Source organism: Oncorhynchus mykiss, chromosome 18 (assembly GCF_013265735.2).
Source record: "Oncorhynchus mykiss isolate Arlee chromosome 18, USDA_OmykA_1.1, whole genome shotgun sequence".
NCBI classification, from domain to species: Eukaryota; Metazoa; Chordata; class Actinopteri; order Salmoniformes; family Salmonidae; genus Oncorhynchus; species Oncorhynchus mykiss.
In genome coordinates, this window is record NC_048582.1 from 15,638,603 (window position 1) to 15,657,809 (window position 19,207).

Here is a 19,207-nt window from a genome sequence, read left to right on the forward strand (position 1 = left end):
AGTGTTGTAACGATATGCAAATGGTTAAAGTACAAAATAGAAAATAAATTATCATAAATATGGTTTGCATTTACAGTGGTGTTTGTTCTTCACTGGTTGACCTTTTCTTGTTGTAACAGGTCACAAATCTTGCTGCTGTGATGGCATACTGTGGTATTTCACCCAGTAGATATGGGAGTTTATCAAAATCGGAATTGTTTTCAAATTCTTTGTGGATCTGTGTAATCTGAGGGAAATATGTATCTCTAATATGGTCATACATTGGGCAGGAGGTTAGGAAGTGCAGCTCAGTTTCTTCCTCATTGTGTGGGCAGTGTGCACATAGCCTGACTTCTCTTTAGAGCCAGGTCTGCCTACGGCAGCCTTTCTCAATAGCAAGGCTATGCTCACTGGGTCTGTACATAGTCAAAGCTTTCCTTAAGTTTGGGTCAGTCACGGTGGTCAGGTATTCTGCTACTGTGTACTCTCTGTTTAGGGCCAAATAGCATTCTAGTGTGCTCTGTTGTTTTGTTAATTCTTTCCAATATGTCAAGTAATTATATTTTTGTTTTCTCATGATTTGGTTGGGTCTAATTGTGTTGCTGCCCTGGGGCTCTGTTTGTGATTGTGAACAGAGCCCCAGGACCAGCTTGCTTAGGGGACTCTTCTCCAGGTTCATCTCTCTGTAGGTGATGGCTTTGTTATGGAAGGTTTGGGAATCACTTCCTTTTACATATGTGGTTGTAGAATTTATCGTTCACAGCTTTGTGGAAGTTACCTGTGGCACTGATGTTTAGGCAGAGGTATGTATGTTTCTTTTGTGTGCTCTAGGGCAATGGTGTCTAAATGGAATTTGTATTTGTGGTCCTGGCGACTGGACCTTTTTTGGAACACCATTATTTTGGTCTTACTGAGATTTATTGTCAGGGCCCAGGTCTGGCAGAATCTGTGCAGAAGATCTAGGTGCTGCTGTAGGCCCTCCTTGGTTGGGGACAGAAGCACCAGATCATCAGCAAACAGTAGACATTTGACTTCAGATTCTAGTAGGGTGAGGCCGGGTGCTATAGACTTTTCTAGTGCCCTCACCAATTCGTTGATATATATGGGTGGGGCTTAAGCTGCATCCCTGTCTCACCCTACGGCCCTGTGGGAAGAAATGTGTGTGTTTTTGCCTATTTTAACCACACACTTGTTGTTTGTATACATGGATTTTATAATGTTGTATGTTTATCCCCCAACACCGCTTTTCATCAATGTGTATAGCAGACCCTCATGCCAAATTGAGTCGAAGCCTTTTTTTAAATCAACAAAGCATGAGAAGACTTTGCCTATGTTTTGGTTTGTTTGTCAATTAGGGTGTGCAGGGTGAATACGTGGTCTGTCGTAAGATAATTTGGTAAAAAGCCAATTTGACATTTGCTCAGTACATTGTTTTCACTGAGGAAATGCTGTTAATGATAATGCAGAGGATTTTCCCAAGGTTTCTGTTGACGCATATCCCACGGTAGTTATTGGGGTCAAATTTGTCTCCACTTTTGTGGATTGGGGTTATCAGTCCTTGGTTCCAAATATTGGGGAAGATGCCAGGGCTAAGGATGATGTTAAAGAGTTTTAGTATAGCCAGTTGGAATTTGTTGTCTGTATATTTGATAATTTCATTGAGGATACCATCAACACCACAGGCCTTTTTGGGTTGGAGGGTTTTTATTTTGTCCTGTAGTTCATTCCAGGTAATTGGAGAATCAATCCAGTGGGCTCTGGTAGTCTGTAATAGTTTATTCAAAGATTTGTATTTGATCATGTATATGTTTTTGCTGTTGGTTCTTTGTTATAGAGCCAAAATGATTTTAGAAGTGGTTTACCCATACATCTCCATTTTGGATAGATAATTATTTGTGTTGTTGTTTGTTTAGTGTTTTCCAATTTTCCCAGAAGTTGTTTGATTCTATGGATTCTTCAATTACATTGAGCTGATTTCTGACAAGCCTTTCCTTCTTTTTCCGTAGTGTATTTCTGTATTGTTTTAGTGATTCACCATAGTGAAGGCGTGGACTCAGGTTTTCTGGGTCTCTATGTTTTTGGTTGGACAGGTTTCTCAATGTCTTTCTTAGGTTTTTGCATTCTTCATCAAACCATTTGTCATTGTTGTTCATTTTCTTCGGTTTTCTGTTTGAAATGTTTAGAATAGATAGGGAAGCTGAGAGATCAAATATACTGTTAACATTTTCTACAGCCAAATTTATACCTTCACTATTACGTTTCCACACTACATTCCTTCTATCTATAGCATTTCTTAATATTACTCAGTTCCTTTGGCTTTGATGCATCATGATTGAGTATTGCTCTGTTCAAGTGGACTGTGATTTTGCTGTGGTCTGATAAGGGTGTCAGTGGGCTGACTGTAAACGCTCTGAGAGAGTCTGGATTGAGGTCAGTGATAAAGTAGTCTACAGTACTACTGCCAAGAGATGAGCTATAGGTGTACCTACCATAGGAGTCTCCTCGAAGCCTACCATTGACTATGTACATACCCAGCGTGCGACAGAGCTGCAGGAGTTGTAACCCGTTTTTGTTGGTTATGTTGTCATAGTTGTGCCTAGGGGGGCATATGGGAATGCTGTCACCTCCAGGCAGGTGTTTGTCTCCCTGTGTGCTGAGGGGGTCAGGTTGTAATATTTATATATTTAACCTTTATTTAACCAGGTAAGCCAGTTGAGAACAAGTTGTCATTTACAACTGCGACCTGGCCAAGATAAAGCAAAGCAGTGCAACACATACAACAACACAGAGTTACACATGGGATAAACAAACATACAGTCAATAACACAAGAGAAAAATCTATATACAGTGTGTGCAAATGGAGTAAGGAGGTAAGTCAATAAATAGGCCATAGTAGCGAAGTAATTACAATTTAGCAAATTAACACAGAAGTGATAGATGTGCAGATGATGATGTGCAAGTAGAAATACTGGTGTGCAAAAGAGCAAAAAAGTAAATAAAAACAATATGGGGGTGAGGTAGGTTGTTGGGTGGGCTATTTACAGATGGGCTGTGTATAGGTGCAATGATCGGTAAGCTGCTCAGATAGCTGATGCTTAAAGTTGGTGAGGGAGATATAAGTCTCCAACTTCAGCGATTTTTTGCAATTCATTCCAGTCATTGGCAGCAGAGAACTGGAAGGAAAGGCGGCCAAAGTGGGTGTTGGCTTTGGGGCTGACCAGTGAGATATACCTGCTGGAGTGCGTGCTACGGGTGGGTGTTGTTATGGTGACCAGTGAGCTGAGATAAGGCGGGGCTTTACCTAGAAAATACTTATAGATGACCTGGAGCCAGTGGGTCTGGCGACTAATATGTAGCGAGGGCCAGCCGACGAGAGCATACAGGTCGCAGTGGTGGGTGGTATATGGAGCTTTGGTGACAAAACGGATGGCACTGTGATAGATAGCATCCAGTTTGCTGAGTAGAGTGTTGGAGGCTATTTTGTAAATGACATCGCCGAAGTCGAGGATCGGTAGAACAGTCAGTTTTACGAGGGTATGTTTGGCAGCGTGAGTGAAGGAGGCTTTGTTGCGAAATAGGAAGCCGATTCTAGATTTAATTTTGGATTAATATGAGTCTGGAAGGAGAGTTTACAGTCTAGCCAGACACCTAGGTATTTGTAGTTGTCCACATATTCTAAGTCAGAACTGTCCAGAGTAGTGATGCTAGTCGGGCAGGTGGGTGCGGGCAGCAATCGGTTGAAGAGCATGCATTTAGTTTTACTAGCGTTTAAGAGCAGTTGGAGGCCACGAAAGGTTATGGCATTTAAGGTCGCCACAGACTAGTACATGTCCCTGGGCCTGGAAATGATTGATTTCCCCCTCCAGGATGGAAAATCTGTCTTCATTAAAGTATGGTGATTCTAGTGGGGGGATAGTTAGTAGTTTGGTGGATGGGACTACAAGCTCTGGGTCCGTCTCCTCTATACCAGGTTTCTTGCAGGATGACAATGTCTGTATTTCCGATTTCTTTGATGAAATCCAGTTTCCTGCTCTTTAGGCCAAAGGCAGATGACCTCAGGCCTTGGATATTCCAGGATGTGACAGTGCTTTGTGTTCCATAAAGTGTCCAATGCTGTTGGTCGTGTGGTTTGGCCTCAGGTCACTAAGTGACCTGAGGTTGGCGGGCACTAGAGATATGTGACCACTTGGTGGTGTCACAGGTACAGACATAGCCTTGTGGTACAGGTACAGACATAGCCTTGTGGTACAGGTACAGACATAACCTTGTGGTACAGGTACACACATAGCCTTGTGGTACAGGTACAGACGTAGCCTTGTGGTACAGATACAGACATAGCCTTGTGGTACATGTACAGACATAGCCTTGTCGTACAGATAGAGACATAGCCTTGTGGTACAGATACAGACATAGCCTTGTTGTACAGATACAGACATAGCCTCGTGGTACAGATACAGACATAGCCTCGTGGTACAGATACAGACATAGCCTTGTCTGAGTGTGCGTGTGCATGCGTATGTGTGTGTGTTTGTGTGTGAGAGCAAGCTAGTTAACACAAGGAGTTGGGAGGAGGGATGCTGTAAAGTAACCTGAATGCCTGTGGAGTTAGAGTAGCATTCAAGTCTCTATTATTTAACATGTCCTGTGTTTATGCTATTCAAAACCTTTTTCAACCTCTTCACTGCTTTTACACTGGTGTAGAAAGAAAAGCTTTTTGGGGTTACTTGGTGCATATTCAGTCATCAGAAGTGTCTCTGTTAATCTGTTTGGCGTTTTCAACATCTTGTTAGTTAGATATTCTGTGTCATTGCAAGGTTACAAGAGATGTGAGGTTGGTGAAAATGAAGCATCCACTCCACAAAATAAATGTTGAATAAAAAATGATGCCATTTTTATTTTTGTCTGGTTGTGTCTGGTTATTGTTGGGTCCATGGTAGTGTTCTTTCCCTTTGCATCCTATGTTTCTCTGTGTATTCAGCTGGAATACTAATCTAAGGTCAGTTTGGCATCCCGTAATCACCCATAGATCACTTGTTGTGGGCTAATATTGACACTTTTGTCTGTAGCCTGACCATTACCCCTGACTCCTCCCATATAGAACATTCCAATATTCCCATTGTCTACTGCCCAGAGGTTCCTCATAGTTATTCACCAGACGTTACCTAGGCAACAGAGGGGTGGCACTGCAGGAGGACTGTCCCAGCTTCATCAACCGAGATGTGTGTGTGTGTGTGTATGTGTGTGTGTGTGTGTGTGTGTGTGTGTGTGTGTGTGTGTGTGTGTGTGTGTGTGTGTGTGTGTGTGTGTGTGTGTGTGTGCTGCGTGCGTGCGTGCATGCATGCGCTGTGACTCAGCACATCAGTATGCAAAAGAGAGAGATGGTTATCCCTCCACGCCCCCACAGGGAAACCTGTTGAAGCTGTGACGTGTTTACTTCTCCATCTCTCTCTCTATCCGTCCCTCTCTCTCTTCTTTTTATCTCGCTCTCCTTCTCTCCCTCCTTCCATGCACTGTCTTCCTTCTCTCCATCCCTCTCTTCCTTCTCTTTCTGAGTCTTGAATCATTTGCAAACCCCTCTCTCTCTTTCTCTCCCTCTATCTGCCTCTCTTCCTCCCTCTCTGCCCCGCCCACCCATGACTCACACCCAAGGGGATCCCTTCATTAGCAGAGGGGTTGATTGTGCTTTTCATTTTCACTAAATGTCTTGTTCCACTATCAAATATATAATGGCCTTTTCTGTTGTATACTAGTTTTGTATAACGGTCTAATTGTCATTCTCTGATGAACACACCTACAGTATTAATAACTCCTAGGGTGTTATTCATTCACTATGATTAAGTTTCCATTCGTGCAATCATATATCAGCTTAGACTATCGTTCTGTACAGAGACAGAATAAAGAGAGGAGGATGGAGAGCAGAGGGGGGTAAGAGTGCTGTGCTCCTGTGTTACCTATGGAGGGAGCTCTCCTCTCCTCTGCAGAAAACAAAATATCCCTTTCTCTTTATCCTTCTCTGCCCTTTTTTCCGATAACCTCATTCGGAAGGATATCAAAGGAAAGGATGCAGGACAAAGAAATATATAGCATACACACATAAACAGTCCTACAGACAGGATGATCAGCTAATGTATTGATTTAAATGTGGAAGATAACCAACTCCCCTAGGGATATAACACAGCAGCTTCTCTACATCATCTCCCTCTCTTTCTCTTTCTCCCTCTCTCTCATTCTTTTTCACACACTCATCTGCATATGTAGTAATGAGGCCCTTTGGCATAGATAGATAGAGAGAGAGAGAGAGAGAGAGAGAGAGAGAGAGAGAGAGAGAGAGAGAGAGAGAGAGAGAGACATGAGAGGAGAGAAAGAGAGAGAGAGAGAGAGAGAGAGAGAGAGAGAGAGACATGAGAGGAGAGAAAGAGAGAGAGAGAGGAAGAGAGAGAGTATGTTAGAGTGTTTTTAAACCGTTCGTTCCACACTTATTCACTACATAGACAGGGAAGGGGGTTTTGGGAAGAACGGGGTGAAGTGGGTGAACGTTTCCTTTTGAAGGTTTTTTTTAAATATTGAAATGAGGAGAAAGGATTTTTATGTAAATGTAGTCAGGAAGCTTTGATTTATTAATGATCCTCAACAGCAGTTGACCTGGATAAAAACATCAGCACAAAGACAACAAGATGTTTTATTTCCATTCCCCACTGTGCAATGTGTGTGCAATGTGTGTGTGTGTGTGTGTGTGTGTGTGTGTGTGTGTGTGTGTGTGTGTGTGTGTGTGTGTGTGTGTGTGTGTGTGTGTGTGTGTGTGTGTGTGTGTGTGTGTGTGTGTGTACTAAAATCAGTAAGTAGATTTAAATAGATGTAGCCCTCTTTCTGCTTGAAGTTCTCTGGTCAACCACATGTGTAGCGTTATGAACATGTGGCGATAGAGCATTTGGGACAGGCAGTGTGCGGGTTGGTATTCATTCATATTACACCACGTTATGGGATGCCATACACCAGGTCTGACCATATGGCCAGTAAGTACTGTAGTGTGAAAAGACCTGTTGGTAAGTAGGCTGTGGTACCATAACTCTATAGGCCTACAGAGTAACTGGAGATTATTCAATGATATAGATTTCATGCAACCTGCACCTTACTGTGTTGCAGCAGAGGATGATTAGATGCACAGCGCCTTCTTTTTCTGAACACTCTGGCGCCCCCAAGCGGTCAAATTCCAGCTTTACTTTATTTTTCGGCAACCCAATCCTTTGCTGTAGGCTGAATGAAGCTGGAGCTCTCCTGCAGGTATTTAGCCTTATTGAACGTCATCAGAATTGAAAAGTATATGCCTTCTGAATTTTGGAAAAGTAAATTATGTTTCGTTGTAATATTAATGTCAATGGCTTGTAACTGTCACGGAGAATCACATCGAATTCTCATTCTTCTGTGAGTCTGTGTTCGGGAAAACAACGTGCAGGAAACCCACCGGATCTACCCGCAGAGGCAGCCACTGACCTGAGCTCGGTAGGCCTTTAATTTATTAAACTGAAAACGGGGCGGGTGTACAGTTCAGAGCCCTCCGGCTGGCTACCGTATCTCTCCTGTGAATCGACGCTGGTTCATGCATTTTTAAAACTTTAATTCTGCCTCCAAAGCCGATACAGATTCAAGAAAGTGCCTCACTAAGCTAAACGCGATTGAAAATGTGCCAAACTGTTTGTCTTGAATTAATGGTTTTGACCAGATGATTTAATTACTGGGAGAGAGAGACCAACTGTAGATGGCTCTGTAGAGTTTCAATTCCTTTACTGAAATGTAACAACAATCCTCGGGAAGCACATTGAAACAACCTACCACAGTGGATAACCTCCAATGAAGGAGGTATTCTCACGTTTAGGTTGAAAATATTTAGTCAATTAAAACTTGAATTAATCCGGGATGAAGCCCCATTGAGATCACGCATCTCTGCTTCAATGGGGACCTTTCCAGACTTGTCCCTTTTCCAGGCAGCAGGTGAAGGACACTCTTCTACCCGGGAAGACGATGACTCACTGCTTTCTACGTTTAAATTGTTTATGACCTGGTTAAAAATAGGCTAGCTTGCAGTTTGGTTAACATTATGAGGAAAATGCCAGTTAGTCTTGAGATATTTTCACGTGGATTATTTATAGGCTACTCCTCAACTCAAGGGTCATGTTTACGCACAGCGCAGCCGCAGACAGCATGCGATTGGTGGAACTGTAGGCCGCGGTCGCTGCCCATGGTGCTGAAATCAGACGTGGCTTGCTCCGGTCAGAAGATCTGCGCTCCCATGTTATTAATGAATTCAACTGACCAAAAGGATAAACTTTCCCTCAATTTTACACCCCATCGATTCGTTTAATTGAATTATAGATACCATAACACGGACTATTTTGCCATTTTGATTGAAGTTTTAATGCCGTCTTTTATGGATTGTGTCTCAATGATTGTGTTGGGTGATATAAGGGTGAAAACATTTCTCCATACTGTCCCGTGTTTTTGGACATGACTCAATGCAGGAATACAGGAGTGGCGATCTGGGATCTCTTTACTGGGATCTCTTTACACGTGCACGTGATATTTCTAGGCCTATACTAAAGAACATTAAATTGCTAATTAAACGTTTTGGGGACATTCTCCACTTGACAATGTGCTGGGTCTCTATCTTTCATCTGATCAAGATTAACATCAGATGAGGTGTAAACATTCTCAACGTTGGCTATACAGTTACATGTCTATCTCCGGCTCGGTGTCTGCTTCTTGTGAAATATACAACACGATATATCAATCAGTGTCCGGATGGTGTATACAATGTATTAGCAACAGTTGGAGTTGGAGTAAGACAGTACACAGTATACTCAAGTTTCAGTCGGTGTCTAGTGCTAATGGTTACGTTTATGCGGAGGGCGTTCACTCGCTTGTGGTCATTTGTATGGTATTTATTTCCGAACGGTTTATCGAGAACGAGGGGGCTTTGGTCTGACGCACAGACTCTTGTTTTCATCTGAATGGTCTGGCTGTTCCCGTTTCCTTTGATTGATGAGTTGAAGGAGAGCGTTTGATGTAGCCTACCTTTTTTCACCCTTTATTCATATCTGAAAGCAATTCATGAGCCAAAAGGAGTCGTGTCCTGTCCCCTTTCCCTTCTCACGGAGGAAAAACAGTCCCGACGTGCTGGATGAAGTTTCTGAAGCGTGAAATAAAATTGCGTCACCATTTTACCTGATGCAAAGAAGTTCCTCCGGGCCTTTTTTTAAGACAAGATGATCATTATTAGTATTTAGTTATTTGATTCCAATCATCCCGATTTTGTCATTGTGTGCTCCTCCGTTATTCGTTTCTATTTTTTCTATTTTTGGAGAAGAGATTGGCGGATTTGCATACGGACTTGGTGAATCTGTGCGCGCGAGGCAAGCATCACACACCTCTCTCCCAAGGAGCAAGCCCCACCCGGGCAGCGTCTGGGGCTTGCGTCCTTCACGAGATAATTACGTTAAAATCGCTCCGTATGTTTTTGAGAGTATGTCTGACAGACTCCTTTAGCGCGTGGCTTCAAATTCGCATGTTCACATTTTCGATAGGCTTGTTTTTTTTGTCGATCACCGGTAGAAGACGGGAGGTAGTCTAAACATTTTTGGACGAGGAGAAGAACGAAACCTTTCGACAATTATTTTCGTGTTTTTGGACTATGTGACATCAAACGTCACAGATATTTAATGATAAAATATGACCAAGTACGGATATCGGAAATGTTGTCAATTTGGAAAACCTTCTTCTCTACAAGGATTCACGCAGTCAAATTCGAAATCATTTGACAACAACGGTGACAGATTATTAGTTGTTGAATGGCCATGATAAAATGACAACGCAATGTTCTGTATCCTCACCGAAATGTGGTATTTGGACTTGATTGCGTAGTGTCGAAATGTTTTTCTGACGGATAAAGAAGATACATTTTATAGACACAACTATGGGGCTGTAGCTGCAGACCGAACATAATCGCTTGTTGTTCCGTCTGCGCTCCGTGCCCAAAGGAAAACGGGGAACGGGCTCTGTGTTTCCTTTCCCCCCGGGTTGTTTCGGTTGAGACATGGCAGCTATTGCCAGCGGTTTGATACGACAGAAGAGACAGGCACGGGAACAACAAGTCCACCGGCCGACGCCACACCGACGGAGGCGAAGCCCCAACAAGAATAAAGGACTTTGTAACGGGAATTTGGTCGACATCTTCTCCAAAGTGAGAATCTTCGGCTTGAAGAAGAGAAGGCTACGGAGACAAGGTGTGGGCTGAGCGGAAAGCGCGGGAGACGCATGGACACGTTACGGTTGTCATTATGCGCGAGGGAGAGAGCAGCCTTACGTTAGCTCCAACGGTTCAATAGTTTACCTCTACATGCATTAATAAAAACAGGTAGTTAACGAAAGTAGCCTAAGCAGTGTGGCCGGTAAGTTTGACCACATTGCTCTTTCATTCCTTACAAATATAGTTATTGTGATAACATTGACTCTCTCGTCCTCTCGACAAGGCTTCAAATCACGCATTTTAATTAGCCTAGGAGTTGAGACTAAAGTGGGAAAATAACGATTTCTAGCCTAATCTTTCATTGATTGGTTTACTGCTGATTGCCTTTCTGAGTGAAGGGTTTGAGTCGGACAAAATCGATGTTACAGTTAGGTGTTACATACAGATGCAAATACGTTTGATGGGTGGATAGGTGAATCATGTTGCCGTAATAAATATCTCACCAAACAGTTGGCTATTTTATAGGTATTTTTCACAGAACTTGAATCAGGTTGAGTCAAAGAACAGACAGCTTTTGAAACGTAGTCTATTGAATTTGACATATCTTGATTCATACATACAGTATAGCTGACACCACCAATATACGAAAATGACATCATAACAAGCTCTGTATGGCAGGGGGTAACTGGCATGACTGGTCTCAGGAGAGAGAAGGGGGGTAACTGGCATGACTGGTCTCAGGAGAGAGAGGGGGGGTAACTGGCATGACTGGTCTCAGGAGAGAGAGGGGGGGTGACTGACTGTGAGCGCAGCAACCTCAGTCAAGTGACAGCCATTTTGTCAAAGCCAATGACATTCAGTGCAACCTGTGGCCTTATAGATGGGGTGCATGCATGTAGAACACAGTACAGTCTGAGACACATGCTGTGTGTGTGTGTGTGTGTGTGTGTGTCTGTGTGTCTGTGTGTTTGTGTGTGTGTGTAGTTGAGGGGAGTTGCCTCAAGCATCCTGTCAAAAATGAAATATGAATTCAGGGTTTCTTAACCTCGGAGTGAGCAGGGGGTAAGAGGAACGAGAGGAGGAGGAGAGGTGTGAAGGGAGAGAGAGAGGAGGAGGAGAGGTGTGAAGGGAGAGAGAGAGGAGGAGGAGAGGTGTGAAGGGAGAGAGAGAGGAAGAGGAGGAGAGGTGTGAAGGGAGAGAGAGAGGAGGAGGAGAGGTGTGAAGGGAGAGAGAGAGGAGGAGGAGGAGAGGTGTGAAGGGAGAGAAGAGAGGAGGAGGAGAGGTGTGAAGGGAGAGAGAGAGGAGGAGGAGGAGAGGTGTGAAGGGAGAGAAGAGAGGAAGAGGAGGAGAGGTGTGAAGGGAGAGAGAGAGGAGGAGGAGAGGTGTGAAGGGAGAGAGAGAGGAAGAGGAGGAGAGGTGTGAAGGGAGAGAGAGAGGAGGAGGAGAGGTGCGAAGGGAGATAGAGAGGAGGAGGAGGAGAGGTGTGAAGGGAGAGAGAGAGAGAGGAGGAGGAGGAGAGTAAGGAGAGGTGGGGTGGAGGAGGAAAGGGGAAAGGATGAGAGGGATTGAAGGAAGAAGAGAGTGGAAGAGTGGGAGAAAAGGAGAATAATGAAAGAGGGGAGGGCAGAGAAAGAAAGAAAGAGGAGATGGACGGAGGAAGAGAAGGATGAAAAGGGGAGGAGAGGGAGTGAAGGAAGAAGAAAAGAGTAGAGAAGGATGGAAGGTGGGATAGAAGGAATTGTGCTTTGATCTGTTGAACATCTCTTTTGTTCCCGATTCATTTTTCAGTAAGACAGAGAAAAGGTCATGTCTGGTTTGATTCCAGAAGGAACTACTGCCCCCCTCCCTCTCCCCCTCTCTTCCCCCTCTCTCCGTCCTTCATCTACCATTTTCTCTCCAGGGTCTCCTCTGTTTATGATACAGTACATCTCTCTATCTTAATCTCTTTTCCAAATCTCTAGTCTCGCCCATCTGCTTTCTGAACATTCTCAACCATCTAAATGAACAAGAGGAGTTCTAGGAGGCTGGAGTCATTCTGATACACTCTCAGCTGACGTGTTGGGATATAAGAATTCTCAGAATGTAAAGATGAAAACTTCTGTGGTATCCCTATCTGATATCTGAGAGAGTTTACAGGGCTGTGTGTGTGTGTTGGAGGGGAGGTATAATCCCTTACTCTTATCACTCAGATTGTGATGGTGATGTTTAGACAGTCCCCTCTCCCTTCTTCTCTCTCTTTCCCTCTCTCCTCCTTCCTCCCTTACAACTTGTTTCCTCCACTACTCATCTCCATTCTCTCCTCCTCGTCTCTCCTTCCACTATCCCTCCCTCCCTCCCTCCCTCCCTCCCTCCCTCCCTCCCTCCCTCCCTCCCTCCCTCCCTCCCTCCCTCCCTCCCTCCCTCCAGCTGTGGTAGCTTCTGGTTGAAGCCTGGCCATATATCCTCAGGCTCTCGCCTCTCTTTTCTCCTCTCCTCTCCTCTCGCCTCTCTTTTCTCCTCTCCTCGCGCCTCTCTTTTCTCCTCTCCTCTCGCCTCTCTTTTCTCCTCTCCTCTCACCTCTCTTTTCTCCTCTCATCGCGCCTCTCTTTTCTCCTCTCCTCTTGCCTCTCTTTTCTCCTCTCCTCTCACCTCTCTTTTCTCCTCTCCTCTCACCTCTCTTTTCTCCTCTCCTCTCACCTCTCGTTTCTCCTCTCCTCTCGCCTCTCTTTTCTCCTCTCCTCTCACCTCTCTTTTCTCCTCTCCTCTCGCCTCTCTTTTCTCCTCTTGCCTCTCTTTTCTCCTCTCCTCTCACCTCTCTTTTCTCCTCTCCTCTCACCTCTCTTTTCTCCTCTCCTCTCGCCTCTCTTTTCTCCTCTCCTCTCACCTCTCTTTTCTCCTCTCCTCTCGCCTCTCTTTTCTCCTCTCCTATCGCCACTCTGACTGCGTGACTGGGTCTGAATCCTGGCGACACACACATAAGGTTTTCTGAAGGGCAAACATAGACTCTCCTCCTCCTTATCTATGCCTCTCTTCCCTCTTTCCATCTTTCATTCTCTCTCTCTCTCTCTCTCATAGGTAATGTTCAAATACTGTGAAAAGCCACCCTCTCCTCTTCTGCTTCTTGATGTAGTGAAAAATGTGTTCTTCCTTCTTACACCTTCTTTCAAGTAGTCACACATAGCAGAAATCAATCATTGGTCATAGAATCCCTAGGACATGTATGTTACAGGAACATCCACCATCTGTAGTTGACCTGAGAGCCCATGTAGAGTCCATATATCCCTGATTTAGAGTAGCCTACCAATGATGACGACTACTGTAATGATTGCTCTCGTGCAATACAGAATCTTATGATATTGACATTTTGATTTATGGCGACAGGTATTATTCAATACATGTTCTATTCAATAGGTCGATATCATTTTGATTAAAATCCTCATGGGGAGGACAACCAGAGATTAGCGGTGTTGGAACAACGCAGACAAAGACGGGGAAATACCTTCCTCTGGATAAGCAGACAGGGACCTTGGAATCAGGAGACTGTATCCATGGCAACCCAGACAAAGAGGGAATCCTGGACCAGTTTCCCTAGTAACAGACAGGATATGGGAATCTGGGAAAATGGGAATTTCTCCTCAGTAACACACAGCAGGTCAGTGAGGAATGAAAGAGACCCTACCTGTTGAAGCAGACAGAATTCCCAAAGTTAAGAAATACAATTCCGTTAGTCAGATTTATGGAAGCTTGGGAATTTTGTATTTGTTTTTGGGTCGTCTTGACCATGTGTTTCCATTGAAAAAGAGTTACACTTTAGGAAAAGGGCTTTGTTTTTCCCCACATTCCATGTCATGTTTGACTGTGCAGCTTTGAACTATGTAACTCTACAGAGGCTCAGGGAAACTGGACCCAGGATGAACCATCCATAAAGGAGGGTCTTTAGGAGAGTCTAGTTAAGGTACAGATGTGTCTTCCTGATACACTCTCTGTCTCTGAGTGGAAGTCAATGGTCTGATAACACTCCTTCATTTAACACTCATACGGAACAGGATTTCCATAAGGACACACACACACACAGACACACACACACACACACACACACACACACACACACACACCACACAGAGAGAGAGAGAGAGACTCATTAGGGTATTAGAGGAAGCCCTGACACACTTGATTAAACAGTGTTTAAATGGGTCTCTCTAAGTGAATCTGTACTGTTGAAGTCCTTCTAGAGCATAATCTACACTACTCTCATCTCCTCCACCTCTATCCTCATCTCTACTCTGTGCTCATCTCAGTGACTCCACCTCTATCTCCTCATCTCTACTCTGTTCTCATCTCAGTGACTCCACCCCTATCTCCTCATCTCTACTCTGTGCTCATCTCAGTGACTCCACCGCTATCTCCTCATCTCTACTCTGTTCTCATCTCAGTGACTCCACCCCTATCTCCTCATCTCTACTCTGTTCTCATCTCAGTGACTCCACCTCTATCTCATCTCTACTCTGTTCTCATCTCAGTGACTCCACCGCTATCTCCTCATCTCTACTCTGTTCTCATCTCAGTGACTCCACCCCTATCTCCTCATCTCTACTCTGTGCTCATCTCAGTGACTCCACCTCTATCTCCTCATCTCTACTCTGTTCTTATCTCAGTGACTCCACCTCTATCTCCTCATCTCTACTCTGTTCTCATCTCAGTGACTCCACCTCTATCTCCTCATCTCTACTCTGTTCTCATCTCAGTGACTCCACCTCTATCTCATCTCTACTCTGTTCTCATCTCAGTGACTCCACCTCTATCTCCTCATCTCTACTCTGTTCTCATCTCATTGACTCCACCCCTATCTCCTCATCTCTACTCTGTGCTCATCTCAGTGACTCCACCTCTATCTCCTCATCTCTACTCTGTTCTTATCTCAGTGACTCCACCTCTATCTCCTCATCTCTACTCTGTTCTCATCTCAGTGACTCCACCTCTATCTCCTCATCTCTACTCTGTTCTCATCTCAGTGACTCCACGCCTATCTCCTCATCTCTACTCTGTTCTCATCTCAGTGACTCCACCCCTATCTCCTCATCTCTACTCTGTTCTCATCTCAGTGACTCCACCCCTATCTCCTCATCTCTACTCTGTGCTCATCTCAGTGACTCCACCTCTATCTCATCTCTACTCTGTTCTCATCTCAGTGACTCCACCTCTATCTCCTCATCTCTACTCTGTTCTCATCTCAGTGACTCCACCCCTATCTCCTCATCTCTACTCTGTTCTCATCTCAGTGACTCCACCTCTATCTCCTCATCTCTACTCTGTTCTCATCTCAGTGACTCCACCCCTATCTCCTCATCTCTACTCTGTGCTCATCTCAGTGACTCCACCTCTATCTCCTCATCTCTACTCTGTTCTCATCTCAGTGACTCCACCCCTATCTCCTCATCTCTTCTCTGTTCTCATCTCAGTGACTCCACCTCTATCTCCTCATCTCTACTCTGTTCTCATCTCAGTTACTCCACCCCTATCTCCTCATCTCTACTCTGTTCTCATCTCAGTGACTCCACCTCTATCTCCTCATCTCTACTCTGTTCTCATCTCAGTAACTCCACCTCTATCTCCTCATCTCTACTCTGTTCTCATCTCAGTGACTCCACCTCTATCTCCTCATCTCTACTCTGTTCTCATCTCAGTGACTCCACCTCTATCTCCTCATCTCTACTCTGTTCTCATCTCAGTGACTCCACCCCTATCTCCTCATCTCTACTCTGTGCTCATCTCAGTGACTCCACCTCTATCTCCTCATCTCTACTCTGTTCTCATCTCAGTGACTCCACCCCTATCTCCTCATCTCTTCTCTGTTCTCATCTCAGTGACTCCACCTCTATCTCCTCATCTCTACTCTGTTCTCATCTCAGTTACTCCACCCCTATCTCCTCATCTCTACTCTGTTCTCATCTCAGTGACTCCACCTCTATCTCCTCATCTCTACTCTGTTCTCATCTCAGTAACTCCACCTCTATCTCCTCATCTCTACTCTGTTCTCATCTCAGTGACTCCACCTCTATCTCCTCATCTCTACTCTGTTCTCATCTCAGTGACTCCACGCCTATCTCCTCATCTCTACTCCGTTCTCATCTCAGTGACTCCACCTCTATCTCCTCATCTCTACTCTGTTCTCATCTCAGTGACTCCACCTCTATCTCCTCATCTCTACTCTGTTCTTATCTCAGTGACTCCACCTCTATCTCCTCATCTCTACTCTGTTCTCATCTCAGTGACTCCACCTCTATCTCCTCATCTCTACTCTGTTCTCATCTCAGTGACTCCACCCCTATCTCCTCATCTCTACTCTGTTCTCATCTCAGTGACTCCACCCCTATCTCCTCATCTCTACTCTGTGCTCATCTCAGTGACTCCACCTCTATCTCATCTCTACTCTGTTCTCATCTCAGTGACTCCACCTCTATCTCCTCATCTCTACTCTGTTCTCATCTCAGTGACTCCACCCCTATCTCATCTCTACTCTGTGCTCATCTCAGTGACTCCACCTCTATCTCCTCATCTCTACTCTGTTCTCATCTCAGTGACTCCACCCCTATCTCCTCATCTCTACTCTGTTCTCATCTCAGGGACTCCACCCCTATCTCCTCATCTCTACTCTGTGCTCATCTCAGTGACTCCACCTCTATCTCCTCATCTCTACTCTGTTCTCATCTCAGTGACTCCACCCCTATCTCCTCATCTCTACTCTGTTTTCATCTCAGTGACTCCACCTCTATCTCCTCATCTTTACTCTGTTCTCATCTCAGTGACTCCACCTCTATCTCCTCATCTCTACTCTGTTCTCATCTCAGTGACTCCACCTCTATCTCCTCATCTCTACTCTGTTCTCATCTCAGTGACTCCACCCCTATCTCCTCATCTCTACTCTGTGCTCATCTCAGTGACTCCACTTCTATCTCCTCATCTCTACTCTGTTCTCATCTCAGTGACTCCACCTCTATCTCCTCATCTCTACTCTGTTCTCATCTCAGTGACTCCACGCCTATCTCCTCATCTCTACTCTGTTATCATCTCAGTGATTCCACCTCTATCTCCTCATCTCTACTCTGTTCTCATCTCAGTGACTCCACCTCTATCTCCTCATCTCTACTCTGTTCTTATCTCAGTGACTCCACCTCTATCTCCTCATCTCTACTCTGTTCTCATCTCAGTGACTCCACCTCTATCTCCTCATCTCTACTCTGTTCTCATCTCAGTGACTCCACCCCTATCTCCTCATCTCTACTCTGTTCTCATCTCAGTGACTCCACCCCTATCTCCTCATCTCTACTCTGTGCTCATCTCAGTGACTCCACCTCTATCTCATCTCTACTCTGTTCTCATCTCAGTGACTCCACCTCTATCTCCTCATCTCTACTCTGTTCTCATCTCAGCGACTCCACCCCTATCTCATCTCTACTCTGTGCTCATCTCAGTGACTCCACCTCTATCTCCTCATCTCTACTCTGTTCTCATCTCAGTGACTCCACCCCTATCTCCTCATCTCTACTCTGTTCTCATCTCAGGGACTCCACCCCTATCTCCTCATCTCTACTCTGTGCTCATCTCAGTGACTCCACCTCTATCTCCTCATCTCTACTCTGTTCTCATCTCAGTGACTCCACCCCTATCTCCTCATCTCTACTCTGTGCTCATCTCAGTGACTCCACCTCTATCTCCTCATCTCTACTCTGTTCTCATCTCAGTGATTCCACCTCTATCTCCTCATCTCTACTCTGTTCTCATCTCAGTGATTCCACCTCTATCTCCTCATCTCTACTCTGTTCTCATCTTAGTTACTCCACCCCTATCTCCTCATCTCTACTCTGTTCTCATCTCAGTGACTCCACCCCTATCTTCTCATCTCTACTCTGTGCTCATCTCAGTGACTCCACCTCTATCTCATCTCTACTCTGTTCTCATCTCAGTGACTCCACCTCTAGCTCCTCATCTCTAATCTGTTCTCATCTCAGTGACTCCACCCCTATCTCCTCATCTCTACTATGTGCTCATCTCAGTGACTCCACCTCTATCTCCTCATCTCTACTCTGTTCTCATCTCAGTGACTCCACCCCTATCTCCTCATCTCTACTCTGTTCTCATCTCAGTGACTCCACCCCTATCTCCTCATCTCTACTCTGTGCTCATCTCAGTGACTCCACCTCTATCTCCTCATCTCTACTCTGTTCTCATCTCAGTGACTCCACCCCTATCTCCTCATCTCTTCTCTGTTCTCATCTCAGTGACTCCACCTCTATCTCATCATCTCTACTCTGTTCTCATCTCAGTGACTCCACCCCTATCTCATCATCTCTACTCTGTGCTCATCTCAGTGACTCCACCTCTATCTCCTCATCTCTACTCTGTTCTCATCTCAATGACTCCACCCCTATCTCCTCATCTCTACTCTGTGCTCATCTCAGTGACTCCACCTCTATCTCCTCATCTCTACTTTGTTCTCATCTCAGTGACTCCACCCCTATCTCCTCATCTCTACTCTGTTCTCATCTCAGTGACTCCACCCCTATCTCCTCATCTCTACTCTGTTCTCATCTCAGTGACTCCACCCCTATCTCCTCATCTCTACTCTGTTCTCATCTCAGTGACTCCACCTCTATCTCCTCATCTTTACTCTGTTCTCATCTCAGTGACTCCACCTCTATCTCCTCATCTCTACTCTGTTCTCATCTCAGTGACTCCACCCCTATCTCCTCATCTCTACTCTGTGCTCATCTCAGTGACTCCACCTCTATCTCCTCATCTCTACTCTGTTCTCATCTCAATGACTCCACCCCTATCTCCTCATCTCTACTCATTTCTCATCTCATTGACTCCACCTCTATCTCCTCATCTCTACTCTGTTCTCATCTCAGTGACTCCACCCCTATCTCCTCATCTCTACTCTGTTCTCATCTCAGTGACTCCACTTCTATCTCCTCATCTCTACTCTGTGCTCATCTCAGTGACTCCACC

The 19,207-nt window shown here is 44.9% G+C and overlaps 1 protein-coding gene across 4 annotated transcripts in view; it reads left to right on the forward strand.

The window, feature by feature from the left end:
- Positions 1-19,207, forward strand: part of LOC110495637 (fibroblast growth factor 14) — a 52,743-nt gene that overhangs the window by 16,416 nt on the left and 17,120 nt on the right. Inside the window, exon 1 of one of the 4 annotated variants that reach the window (XM_036951982.1) lies at positions 7,457-7,479. The exons of 2 other annotated variants lie outside the window; for them this stretch is intronic. Coding sequence is in view for 1 of the 2 variants with exons in the window: in XM_036951980.1 (XP_036807875.1) it covers positions 10,067-10,256 (190 nt within the window). In the remaining variant the exon portion in view is untranslated. Of the gene's footprint in view, positions 1-7,456; positions 7,480-8,476; positions 10,257-19,207 lie in introns of those variants that run through there. One more of the 4 variants, XM_036951980.1, reaches the window with a different exon arrangement.